The sequence below is a fragment of the Lipophrys pholis genome (genome assembly GCF_963383615.2).
Source record: "Lipophrys pholis genome assembly, chromosome: 16".
NCBI classification, from domain to species: Eukaryota; Metazoa; Chordata; class Actinopteri; order Blenniiformes; family Blenniidae; genus Lipophrys; species Lipophrys pholis.
The window spans coordinates 19,969,634-19,983,948 of NC_137634.1; the positions used below are offsets into that span (position 1 = coordinate 19,969,634).

The following is a 14,315-nucleotide window of genomic DNA, read 5'->3' on the forward strand; positions in this document are numbered from 1 at the left end:
GAAAATGCTCCAAGTCAGTCTCTGTGGAAACGCTGTTATTGTGCATGCGCTCCACGGCCATTGTAAATAGCACATGTCGAGTAGATGGACAATAAGAGCAATGTTTCCTCCGGAGTGTCATGGCTCTCAGTCCATATTCTCCTGGGGCGTGGGAGTTTTATAGTTGAGACTCGGCCGGAAAAGCAATCCAACTCGATTGCCTGGCCATACTGATGTCTGTGTACTCGCAATTATTACTGCTCATATTATTCTCTGTACATGCGTGTAGTTTCATTGCAAAAAACAGCCAACATGACCAACTCGTGGCCTGGCATGCTAACGACATTGTTTTCAGCGTTTCTGCCATTCCGGTGTAAACCGACATTGCTATCAAAACGTTTCCGCGTAAACGCAAATCTTTTCTGGAATGAAAAACTCATTTTTTCAGTGAAACGTCGTATAACAGCGTCATAGATGCCAGTTGCTGAGTACTTGCCATCTTCTCCAGCCTGAAATCAACAATATTTCCTCTTTTATCATCAAATTTCTGAATTCTGACATGATTTTAACTAAAGTGATGCATGCTAGTCAAATGCCGCAGCACTGAGATGATCACGGTCAGAATTCCACATTACTACCTCACACTCTTCACTGGTTTGCTGAAAATATACACATTCATTAGAGAGAACTGGACTCTCACGTCCTTTGAGTTTGCTGTCCAAAACTACAAACTAAGAGCAGATCAAACGAATCGGTAGCATTTCTACTTGTCTGTTAGGCGTTTCCTGCTCCTGATTGACAGCCAGCGTCATCACCTTTCAGGTTATCCTGCTCCGCCCTCATGATGTCGATCAGGGAGCTCTCCAGTGTGTTCATGTTGAAGCTGTCAAATGACCTGGTGCGTTCCTGAAGGAGAGAGAGAGAGAGAGATTGAAGACAAACACACGTTAGTTTCCTTTTTTTTTTTCTTTTTTTTTTTTGTAAACCAGATACAGTCATACACACAATTTTCTTTGTTTAAACTGTCACAGCCCAAAACATCTCATCAGTTCGTCAGAGAGCGGCTAAAGCAGCCTAAACTGAACACAAACAGTCATTCTTAACTTCAACATTGGCCCAGTTAACCCAAGATGGCGACCAAGTACGCAAACACAAGCGGAGGAGACGGCTTTCATCCTGGTTTACACAAGAAGATATATTGTTTTGCTGCTATGAGCAACTCGCGCATGGTCCCAACACTTGTGCTCGAGGCACGAAGAGACGCGTAAAAAACAAAAAGAGCAGCCAGATGCTTTCTCCTCACTTGTTTTTATTTCATTCTCACTTTTTATTTTCGGTGAGATAAATGCGGAAAAAAAGATACGACAGATGGCCTCGAGAAGTATGATGGGCTCTTAGTGGAAAACTTGGAAGCTTAAATAGTGACTGACACATGCAATAAGTTAGAGCTAAACATTCCGGAGTTACAACGTTGATCACTAAAAATATTCCAGGACTGAGATGAGGGTTTTCTTGAAATGTTTATAAAGCTGCTGAAGCAATTTTTTGGGTTAAAAAAAAATGCTATCCTTCATTTCTTTTGATTGGTAAAAACAGCTTTTATTTCCTTTTGTGTTAAAATCTAACCACAAACCTCATTTCCTCACTTCTTTTTTTTTTTTTTTTTCTTTGCGTTAACTACCAAGTCCTTTTGCAGAGGTCACAAAACAACAAAGCAACAATCGCATTCATTCGGTCGGGCAGCATAATGAAAGTCGAGAAGAAGAATGAAGTAGCAGCCAAGTGAATTCCTGCGCGGCAGCTTTGTCACTGAAAATAAGGCCATCCTTGCCATACCAGCCACACTGGATCTATTTGCGTACACACACACACAATGTGCATCACAAAATATGCTCGCAGTGAAAACGCGTTCTCACAAACACACATACTCCGAGTGCCTTGCTGATAAGGTTTCTTTCTCGACTCCACCTCAGTCTGACAAACTATACAGCCTATGACGACAGCATGTCAACAAACTGATGATAACTTCTTTTTTTTTTTGCTTTCCCCCTGTCCTAAATAACCCAACACTAATGAGGAGCACGAAATGAAACCTGTGACCTTCTTGATAACATGTTAAAGTTGTTATGAATGTCTGACGTGGCCACGACACGACGCGTCTTAATCCCAAGGTCGACTCATTGGATTTCACACAAGAGGCAAACAGAAAACTGCTAATGCTGTTTTTAGTACCGATAAGATTGTAGCTTTCAGTGTGCATCACTTATCTCTCGGCCACGAGCGTTGCTGCCATCTGCATTATCAAATGTACTCTTGCTTGGTCACAACATGACATGTCCATTAGGAATGGTTGTTACTCTCAGTTGCTGTATATTTTTTTTTGTTAGAGACACACGTTTTGGATAGAACCCTCTGAGGTCAGTTCATATTGGACCACCTCCCTCTCTTATTCTCTTCTTGTTCCTCTATATTTTGCAACTTATTTACCTTGAAAGCAGAAACACAGTTATAAAGTTTGTCATTGCTCATACACGCGCAAGCAAAATCACACTTCTCAAAGTCGTCGACTCTTCTGGCGACATTTTGTTTTTTCAGTAAGGTGAAACTTATGAGTAAAGGCTTTAGTCATGTTTATTCTCTGTAAACTGGCTGATCACGACTTACACCGACTTTTTTTTTTTTTTTTTAACTTTATGTAACAAATTTCTCCATCAGCTAGTTGATCACCTCAAAAAACTGCAGAGAAATTTGATCATTTCACCACACCAGAGCTATTTGTTCATTTAAGAAGATGTATTTAAAAAAATTAATAAATAAAGCTTAATAAGATGTAAGAATTGACTAAAGATGAGGCGGCTGCATTTCTCTAGAGTGTAACAAAAAACTGAGTTATGTTTAAAAGTTGGAAAACTACTTCCAACTGGTTGGACTTGACAAAATGTTTGAGAGAGCACACTTCCACACCTTGAAGACAATGTAGAGTTTAAACAACCAAAACTGTGTATGCAAACCCTGCAGACAGTTCAATTGCAAGCCTGCTAGACAAATAGGCGGGCCGCCACGTTTCTCAGGTTTCCAGGGCCAGGGAGAGAAAATTAAATAGCACTTTAATTTAGCAACAGTGAATATTTGAAATCTCTTCATTATCAATCAAAAGTAAAAGGAGGCAAATGAATGGAACGCAGCAGCAGAAAACCAATTATTCAGAGTGAGTAATTTACAGTCACAACACGTACAGAAGTTAATAAATGTGCTGCTATTTGCCAACTTCAGGCCCCGTTTACGCGACGGCATCTCGAAAGAAAAAACAGCATTTTGGGGTTTTCGTTTTCAAGAAGTTGCACTTTCAGTGGTTTCGAGCGCCGTTGTGTAAACGAACCCCCCTAAACGAAATGGAAGATTTGCGTTGTCACTCGAAAACATCGCGGAAACAGAGCGTGTATCTCTTCTGGATATTTGAAAAAAACACGGTGTGCTCAGCTCTGCTCTTATCCTGACTGATAACGGACAGGACTGGCACAACAAGAATTACCCGACATGTCAGTCAACCCTTCAGTCCTAAATGCATCTATACTGAGCTCTCTTACAGTCTTCCAGAAGCCAGGTCAACGCCTCACATCAACTTGTAGGCATAGCAGTCGACCAGCCCAAAAGAAAAAAAGAAAAAAAGGTTTAGCATAGCATGATCTGCTGCTATGAACTTCACAGGGGTCAAATGCTTGGGTTCACAAAAACACGCACACGTCAATGAACCATATGACCGAGGGTCTGCCATGCAGGCAACTCTCTTTTTACTGTCTGGACTCTGCAGCGGCTCCCAAAATACAACAGCTAGTTTGACTGATCCACCAGGGAGCGTGGTCGAATATCTGGCATGCCAGCTAGCCCAAAAGCCAAACTTCCCGGCTGCGGCCAAAAGATTTCCAGTGTTTGGGCTGGTGTAGATTTCCCACACAAGCTTGAAGGAACCTACTGAAACAGAAAGTTGTGGCACGAGAACACACCCAGAGCACACTCTCTCCCTCAAAACAAATATCAACGTGGGGATATGGGCCAGACTATGTCTACTATTTTCTCATATCCGTTTCACTATCATGTGTGGACTTAGGCTGGTGCTTCAGGTCAAATAAACCAAACATTCAAAGACAAGTGGAGCAGAAACAAGTGCAGGACCGGTTATGACCATGAGGTATACTCCATATTTTACTGGCACAGATAAATATTACAGGGAATATTCATATAGATAGCAAGCTGCCAGTATGAATACATATGTTGTTTTTATGGTGCCATGTTGGATGCCATCTTCTTCAGGTGGAGTAGTATTGCAGGGTAATTCCATTATATGGCTTCCTGATAACGGGAATTCATTTTGCGGCTGGAGCGAACCGAGTGTGTTGGGCCTGAGGTCTCGCTGCTGCTCTGCAGTTGCTAAGCGTTAGCCTGAAGAGGTGCAGACTGCGATTAATCATCAGATTTGTGCATCCTTCTCTCTCAACAACTGGCCAGCTGACCAGCAAAGTGCTTATCCCTGACAGATTGTGAGGCGTGCGCGGGCACATACGCGCAACCGCATTAGCTACGAGCAAGATACACAATTTATAGGGTAGTCCGTGTCATGCACATCTATGAAAGCTGCCCACAATAACCCAAGGCCATAGGTATAAATATAAAACACATGGCAGTAACATGCTGGATTATTTGCAGTCAACGGTGAAATGTTGCCTGGGGTGCAAAGGGAAGCAGAAATAAAAGCCCTGTGAGCCAGACTGGTTAAAAGTAAAACCTTTTTTTTCCTCAATAAAAATGATAGGTTGACTTTTAATATGCAGAAGGGCAAAAAGCCTCAACCTGGCCCCGTTGCCATCTGTCGGCTTATGACCCTGAATTAAAAATTGTGTGCTGACCTGATCTACTTGTAGTGGGATTAAACACTCATCACTTAAAATTTACGAAAAGACGGCACGGCTCTTAAAATAATTGAATTATCAACAGGTAGAAAGTACTATCATAAATTAGACACATCTGAAATGACCTTGATATATATATATATATATATATATATATATATATATACACACACACACACATGTATGTCGAGGCTTGACTAGACATGAAAACGATACAAAGGAGGATTTTGAACATCATGCACCACTGGAGTGTTTCCCATAACACTTGTTCGGCAAGGAAAGTCTAACATCAGTTGCATCCTGAGCAGAGACCACCAACAGCAATGCTTTGGTGCCTCGGGTCCAGTTTCTGTGAAAAACCCTGCCCAGTGTGCCAGCTCACCAGTGACTGTCAACAGGCGTCACACATCAGCAATAGAAGAGGCTCACCTGTAAATTTCTAACAAACTGTGTGGAAAAAACTAAACAATAAAACACCAAAAATGCCTCTAAACTGTAAGCAAGATTCAATCTTGGGCAGCACAAAATAAAGCAACCTCCAACCAGTTCTGACGGCATGTAGAGTAGCGAAGAATGATTGAATACAGCCTGCTGTGGGTGATTAACTCTGACATTAATCATCCCCGTCACCTGCCTGTTAATGAAAAATGGAAGCTTTGGAAAGGTAGAGGGGTGTAGAAAGCAATGGTGTGAAGGACAGAGAAGGTGTAATCCGTGATTGTTAGATTGTAGAGCCTGTTTTGGCTAGTCCTTCACATTCAACAGCGTGGAGGCTGACCTTCTAATCACTTCTCTGAGACAACAAAAAGGGAGAGGAAGCCCACAGCAAAGGGGGGGAAAGGTGGAAATGGCAGCAGGCGAATACAGGCGGTGAGGGAAAGCCTTCTGAAAAGAGAAGAAAAGAGGGCAGGAAAGGGAAGCAGGTTGAGCTTTTGATGTCTGCGATTATCTTTCTTCCTGGTCAAGTATTTCAAAGGCCCACTGTGACATTAAATACCCCCAACTGTCAAAAACAACCAATTACTCAGTGTTGGCTGGACAACTCAAAAGTGGAAGTATGTGTGCATACGGGGGTTTAACGTGAACGATAGAGGCAGGAGTTCCAATCCTATCTGCTGCTTTGGGTTCAGACTGAACGGACTCCTTTATAGTAGTTAGCTTTAACACAAAATGGCACTTCCACATAAACTCTGCATCCTTTTCATTCTTCGTGAAGACACACGTGCTCAAGACAGAGGCCAGACACTAATTAGAGATTACACACGTGGACGTGTGCACGCACGCACACACATGCTCTCTCTCCCTCTTTCAGAGTGTCTGTCAAGGGTGCGAGAAGGGCACAATGGGGCAGTATGAGCAGCGGAGTTATGCGCTTGCCAATGTAGCTCAGCCACGCTCATTAGTCTCAAAAACACTTTTCATTTAACGCCGTTGTCAAAAAGACCAGGGGCAATCGTGGCTGAAACCTTGGACTTCAAAAACCTAATGGCTCAGTGTTGTATGTAATTCGTGAAGAGGACAGCTACTTGTTCCTTTCAAAGAAATATTTTTGAATCGTTTCATCGCAGACTAAACAGGCTAAACAGTCAAATAAGCTGAATCACCAGCTATATAAATCTGTTCTAATTCAGTTCAGAGTGCTAATCTCAGATGACGACGTGATTTTGGTATCTGGTAGAGGCGTAATGGATCCCAAAATATACCATTTGGATTACATTCTATTGTTGATTGACTTTTTGATAAGCCACAAACAAAAAGTATGTACAATTCTGGCTGAGCTGGATAAGGACTGGTCTTACTTTTGCTTCATTTCAATGTTTTATGTAAAATTACACATTAATGTTTAAAACCTATATTTCAAATATATTTTGTCAGATTCTGCTATGAAAATACGTCCGTGTTCAGTAGGCATGTGCTGCATAATCCAATCCTAATCTGCACGAACAATAATTAAATCCAGCGTAGACTAGAACGATACGCCCTCATAGAACAGCACCGCATAAAGCAGGAGCATTTCTAGGCAACACAAACAGTGAAGAGGGAAGTGTAACCAACAGTTACCCTGATGGCTCACTGAGACAATATCCTGTTCTGGCTTACACTCCCTTCAGGCCCTGCATGGCTTGACCTGGTCACAGGCCAAATTTACCCATCTGAATCAGCCCTCTGCACCTGACACAACAGCACGCCTCTTGACCTTGAGATTTGCAGGTGAGGAACAAGACGATAACAAATCATAATGAGGAAAAAGAAAACAGAGGCTCCCCTGGTATTTTCTAAACTTAAAAAAATAAATAAAAAAAATGTTGGTGAAAGGCATGCTATTAGCTGAAGCGAGCACTAGCAGTTAGCAGCAGTGTGTTTGGACGGGAGCCCATCTCCCGTACTAAAGCTGCTCTAATACAGCAATGGCCCTCCCGGCTGCAGCAATAGCCACGGTACTGGAAAATCATCTCCCTGTGGGTGCCAGGGCGCTGTACTCCATTTTGGATAAATTATTTGCCAAATGGCATCGGCACTCTCAAAAGGCAGCTTTGCATTTGCTCATTGACTCACAGTTGCATTTAGTGGCACAAAATGATCACAAGATTGGCCGAAACTACGCTTATGTATGCAGGGGATCTTCTTTTTCGAAGCAGGCCAATGATAACTTCCCATCCGAGTGCAGATGAGATAAAAAATGCTACCTTCCAGAGGTCAATTATTGCCTTTTCATTTCAAGTTACAAATCCAATCTCATCTTGAACAACAGCCGTTACATCAATTGTAGAAAAAGCAGAACAATTGCAATTGAAGAGCAGGAGTCATTGATCCGTCATCTGTCGTGTTAGTGTGAAAATGGAAGCTATGCGAGGCAGCTGGGAGGAGTGAAGTGGAAGGGTGGCAAAAGTTCATCTTGGGTTCTGTTAAATTGAGAGTTACACAAACTACACTACACCATTTAACAAATCTGACTGTGCCTTGTGTACTGCAGCAGGCGTAATCTGTCATCTGTGCTGAGCATAATCTCAATAGACACTGATAAAACAGTTTTCAGTGGTTTTCAAAAAACAAAGTGACTTGACAGATAATTCTAACTGCAGTAATTCTCCAGCAACAGTAACAAAATGGGAATGAAAGCAAAAGAAACGGCCAAAGCCAGCTGCTGTGTGAGATGTGGCGATGTTCATATTCCATACGAATCCAATCGTGGATGGTTAAAGTATAAAAAATAATGACAAACAAAGACTTTAATCAAAACATGAATAACCCTGATAATTGGCTGCATGTGCAATAGCTGCAGTCGTGTAATAACGGGTTTCAACAGTGCCACATGATCTATGTGTTCACACATTTAATTCAATTTATAAATGAAACTGGAAAGCTATAGTTTGTGAACACGCGCGATATACGTTTCAGCATTTGATATACTTCCAAAATTCCTTCGAAAGCAGATCTCTGCATTACAAGCAGAATTGCTGGGTTCTAGCTGGATTCAGTGTGCAGCACACAGCGTTATTCCAGACATCAGTGGAAGACGTGACTGTGGGTAAGGCAGTGTAGATTCACATTTGGCAGCAAGAAGTGAGGCAATAGCAAACCTGCTGGAGCTGAAAATGTTCAACTTGAGCTAGCATTTGCAATTATGCCCACGAGTAGTTCTCCTAAAAATAAAAAAGTACATCGTAGAGGGAATTTAAGTCGAGAGCGGAGTTCTTAGCAAGCTGTGAAAAGCTTGAGAGGGTTACACAGAGACAAATACAGGTTTAATTAACACAAATCCAGCAGTGTACATCCTAATACTTTGACATCCAGCTTCATCATTTGTCTCTAATCTAGACGGATATTGTCCGTTTCTTATTTGAAAATGGGTTGTATTCACACACACACACACACACACACACACACACACACACACACACACACACACACACACACACACACACACACACACACACACACACACACACACACACACACACACACACACACACACACACACACACACACACACACACACACACACACACACACACACACACACACACACACACACACACACACACACACACACACACACACACACACACACACACACACACAATTTTACGCCCATCCTCCATCTGCCCTTGCAGTATCGGGAGGGCAAGTGGACAATGCTACTTTAGTTGATGTGATTTAGCCACGAGGATGAAAACAACATACTGCAGCTTCAGTCAGTCTCACCTCAGCTCAAGTCTGACAAGAACTCACAAAACGGACGCAGAAACACTATTCCTTTTTCGCTTGTCTTTTAGATCAATTGTATGTTCCATTCTCAACATCTTGCTGTAGGATTTCCATTCAAGTGAGCACAAAATAAAAGCTTTGGAGTAGTTTATGAACCTAACCCTGTGACTCCCTGCAAAAATGATCCTTTGTCTAAAACATCTGAAGTGCTGTTTCAGATTTAAGTACTTGCTTTTGTTCTGCTGCTACGTATCGAACAAAAATGCTCCAGACATGTCAAGACATGTCGGCTATAGTGTCTTAAGTGTTTTGTCAGTGGAGTGCTGAGTCACTAACCGATACAAGGCAAACAACAAAAAAAAAAAAAAAAGACCACCACAATCCAAATTATGAGCCATTTTCAAACCAATTACTGTTCCCAGCACTTTGATTCGACGGTGAGGAGAATATCAGGTGGAACTGGCTTCCGGGGAAATAGGAATAGTTTTATTGACAGACAACAGAAGCACTGAACACAACTCAAAGCAATCGAATCGGGTCTTCAAGACAAGAAATCGTGAGTACAATTGAACACTAGCTATTTTTAACCAAATGACATTGGCAACCAGTAGCAACCAAGTGTAAATGTGCCGTGGGTTGATTTGACAGTGCAGATAGTCCATAGATAAATGAACACTGTCCAAAGGTAAGGAGGCAAAGGACATGCACAGTACTTAAAGAAACCTTTCATCAGGTCATCAGGCTGAGCCGGGTCCACAGCAGCCTCTCTCCATCCTCCCCCGCCTGCTCACAATGCCTAACACAATCAATCACACATGGGATCAATAAAATGAATTTATCTCCATGCTCCCCTCCACTGCTTTCCATCACAGCTGGTTCCTACATGTGATAATACAATTATCTGAGGCATCTTCACAGTGCGTGGCGCTGGATTTGAGACTTGCACCACGAATACGCTCCTTTCTAAAAAAGCAGTTGCTGGAACATGGCAGCCGTGTCACAGGCGATTAATAAAACTGTAACCCTGAAAGAAATCAGCAGGCTCCGTTTCACAAACTAAAACAGATTGATATCCTGTTATGTGGAAGGAGAAAAGAGCCAATCTGCAACATTTCCCACTGACGCTTTTGTGCTTGGTGGTTTTTTCGATGGGAATAAAATAAATCCTGGGACGATGCGTTCTCGCTCGCTGGTGTGTTAAAATTTGTCATTCTTAGTTCTCCTCTCTCTATCCCCCTTCTCCTATTTCCATATCCTCATGCCCATCTTTTTCTCTCCGTCACTGATGCCTCCACTCCCATACGTCCACCCCCTCCCCTCCTCCAACACCCCCCCCCCCCCCCCCTCCCCCCCATCTCGTGAACGTGGCACACACCACTGCAGTGACAGAGCCACATTAGTCATCATCAAGGGACATACAGCTGTGGATATACCGAGCGCTACGACAGATATAACACAGTAACAAATGCTCTCTGTTAATCTAGTCCCTCCCCCAAGGCTAAAAATAGCTGCCACACCACACACCATAATAATCTTACCTACTAACATGAATGACACATAGATGCTCAATGTTCACACTGCTAGCCTGTGCTGAAAATGTTCAAATACACACCCACAAAAAAAACTCATTAAAAAAAAATATCACGTGTACATTAAACAATACAGCAAGCATTACGTAAATGTTTAAAGAAACTTACCTGAAAGGGGAAGATGTTGTCACTGCGGCCAACTCCATCATCCATCCAGGACTTGGGGTTGAAGCCAGCGGGACTGTTCCGGGGGTATTTCTGGGACGCCACGTGATTGTTGGGAAATGTCTTCTTTAGTGGCGAAATGGAGTTGATGGGGGTCATGCCGCCGTTCAGCCCACGGCGATAATCTCTGCCTTGAGAGCCTCCCCAGCCGCCGCCACCACTGCCGTAGCCTCCTCCGGGACTCCAGGAGGTGGAAGAGCCGGGGGAAGGAGAGGGGCTCTGGTAGCTAGCCGGACCCCAGGGGGACGGAGGCTTGTTCAGGCTGTTAGACAAGTGTGGCAACTGGCTAAAAGCCGGATTCCTATGCGGGAAGGGCGGCGGAGGGTGAGGGGAGGCTGGGGAACGACGGTGCTGCTGGTGTTGGCTATGGGGGTGTTGGAAGTGGGGGTGTGGAGGAGGGGCCGGGTGGTGCTGGGACAAGGCCGCTGCTGGCCCGATCTGGGGGGAGAAGTTCCCACCAAACCCTGGACTGACATGGTGCGAGAAGTTCTGGAACAGCAGGGGCCCGTTGTTGGCGGAGGCCGGGTTGAAAAAGCTGACGTCCTCGTTGATAATTGTTGACGGTGCGGGCGGGATAGCAGCCGACCAGTTGTTGAAGCCAGTGAGTGATGATGAGGTTGTACTGGACTGGACCGGACCCGTTCCTCCGAGACCAGATGTCTCCTGGTAATCAAAGCCCGTGAGAACAGGAGACTCAAGACGAAGCTGCTTCTCCTTTCCATTGCTGCTTTCGGATGTGCCGTTCTCCGCCTTGCCGTCCTCTGACCGGGCTTTTTCCAGTTCTGAAATTATCCCACCGCCACTTCCACCGTCCTGGTGACTCCCGGGAGACAACTGCTGCTGCTTTTCTTGCGTTTCTTGCATTTCCTGTTGCTGCTGTGCTTTGGGCTTTTCTGGGCCCCCCAGGATTTCGTCTTGCACGCTGTTGTGGGTGGCAGAGGCAGGGAAGAGCCACGGAGAGCCTCCCGTGGTGCCATTCCCTGCGGCTGTGGTGCTGTTTATGAAAGCAGCAGGGCTCTGCGACACATTTTGGTGGTGGTGAGGGGGCTGCAGATGCGGGTGGATTCGGACCGGGAATGCAGACTTGTTGCCAGTATTGTTTTGAACTAGGACTCCGAACCCGTAATCCCCCATTTGTTTTCTCCCCCCACAAACAAATACTATCCCGTGATCGTTTGGTCCTATTGAGAGAAGAGCACAGAGGATGGTATGCACTGAGTTAGCAGTTAGCCTTATGAATGAGGAGAATTAGAAACAACTGGGTGATAGATTGTTGAAAGTATTGATCACATGATGTACAATGTCAGTTGATCAGAAAAGGAGACATTCACATTTTGAACAAAAAGATGCACAGAAGAAAAGAACACCATCCTTTTTTGTTCTTCAGTAGGCAATCCAATTAGCAAGCTATAAAATCTGCAACTACTCATGCATTCATACACCCGATCTTAAGCCTCAATGTGGCCTAAAGTTTGTTCTCTACCGGCATAGCCTATACGAGGACCATCATTTAATAGTACACGATATAAAAGGTTTCAAAATTAGAAAATCAAGACGAATTAAAACACTGTGTTGGTCTTCTGTTTCATCCATGATCCTGTGCATATCAAAATCACTGAAAATGTGGCATGACAGAGCTCCCTCTTGGTGGGGGGGGGGTGAAAAATAAAACAACCTATCCTTATTAGTGTGAGCAGCTAAAAAAAAAAAAGCCAGGCAGTTAACATTACATCTTTAGCTAATTATAACCCCGTGACGTTGTCAGCTTGTAAGTCTACAGCTGAGCTGCTGGCAGCACACAGAACAGCCACAAACACCGCTGAGAATCCCCGAAAATCCACTGACACGACCACACACCGAAGACCGGATTTCTAATCAAACAACACGACTGGAAACAATCAAGAAATGCTGGAAATAATAAAAAAAAAATAAAAAATAAAAGCCGTAACATATTGAGGAATTAAACAGTCGACCTTGTTTGACAGCTGTCAGCAGTCTGCGTCGGAGTCCTCCCTCAAACTGGATCAAGTTTGCGTTCATTGACATTTAGCAATAGTTAAGATTAACCGCGAATCGTCTGTGTTTCAACACTGAAAAACCGTCGACTGTCACAGCGGTTAAAATAAAGCAGGACGTTAGCTGGCCAGCTAACTTTTCCACCCGCTGCTATCGCTAGCTCGCTAGCCGTTAGCAGCGGATGCTAGGCTAGCCGGGCAGCCTTTGGGCAGAGAGACACGGAGGGGAATTGGGAAAGACAAAAAAAGAAAAGAACCGTTTTCACCTTCTGATCACCACCTTCGACCTCGGCGATGTCTTTGTCGAGACCCCCGCGTCGGGCTGAGAGCGAGCCGGTGTCCTTGAAACAATGAGCGACGAGCAGGCAGAAGCTTTTCTCCGGCGGTTTAATAGCTGACTCGTACAGTGCGGTCGGTCAGCCTCTCTCTCTCTCTCTCTCTCTCTCTCTCGCTCTCTCCTTTTCTCTCTCTCTCTCTCTCTCTCTCACTCGCTCTCTATCTGCCTCCTCCTGACGTGTCCTGCCTGCTCAATGACACAGCTCTCTATCTGCTGCCTCGAACCTGCGCCGGATCGTCAAAACCGCTTTTGTTATAACGTTGGCAAAGTGCGAGATCGACCCGGCCGCGGTGCACGTCACAAGCCCTACTCGCTCGGTTGCATTGTCCGTGCGTCTTCCAGTGTGTTTTCTCGCTGGCTGTCCCTGTCCTTTAACCGGAGCGCAGCCGGATCCCTGTGTGCTGCCTCTTCTTCTTCGTCTCCGTCTTGGCTGCCCGTCTCTCCTGGAACCGACCGTGGCCGAATGACAGCGAGAGATCAGCCGAGACACGCTTCCGCCTCTAGCGCCACCCTTCCCGCCGAGGCCACGCCCCCGCGGGGGCCACACCTCGGCACGCGATAGGCCGTGGCCCCAGAGGCCCCGCCCCGTTTCTTCATCATTTAACAGCCGTGCGCCAATAACGCAGGCCATGTCAGCCATAAGTACTGCCCACTGAGGTCAGGAAGATTAAGTAAAAAAAAAACCTTTTCTCTTCTTCCTCCACCTCCTCCCAGCACGGTCCTGTCCTTTCACGATGCAGCCGTATCAGGTCGTGAGAAAACTGATGAGAACCCCCCCCCCCCCCCCCAAAACCTTGGAAAGATGGAAAAGCCTCAGAAAACAGAACATCTTTGGCTGCTGCTTTCGGATCTCCTGTTGCTTGATTGGGCACAATCCTATCAGAAGCAGTTTTTGGTATTGATTTACACTTAAAGACAACCCTAATTTTAATATCATCTGCTTTCTTTTATGCTCCGTGTACTCACAAAAACAGACAAGCGCACTTTGAACGGTGTAAACATCACAGACAGGATTGCGATGGCGTGCCTTGTAGGACGCTTTCCCGTTCCTGAAAACGATGTCCGCTGATGTGCAGGTGGAGGCAGTGGTCTGCGAGGACATTAAGCACCTCAA

At 44.7% G+C, this 14,315-nt stretch overlaps 1 protein-coding gene across 3 annotated transcripts in view; it reads right to left on the minus strand.

Moving 5' to 3' along the window:
- Positions 1 to 13,721, minus strand: part of cpeb4b (cytoplasmic polyadenylation element binding protein 4b) — a 28,780-nt gene extending 15,059 nt beyond the window's left edge. The window contains exons 1-3 of one of the 3 annotated variants that reach the window (XM_080483086.1): positions 13,131 to 13,721; positions 10,793 to 12,030; positions 795 to 885 (exon numbers count right to left, since the gene is read on the minus strand). In XM_080483086.1, the coding sequence (XP_080339212.1) occupies positions 795 to 885; positions 10,793 to 11,983 (1,282 nt within the window). In that variant the 5' untranslated portion in view covers positions 11,984 to 12,030; positions 13,131 to 13,721. The remainder of the gene's footprint in view (positions 1 to 794; positions 886 to 10,792; positions 12,031 to 13,130) is intronic. The other 2 variants (XM_080483087.1, XM_080483088.1) reach the window with 2 other exon arrangements.
- Between the last annotated feature and the right edge of the window lie 594 nt (positions 13,722 to 14,315).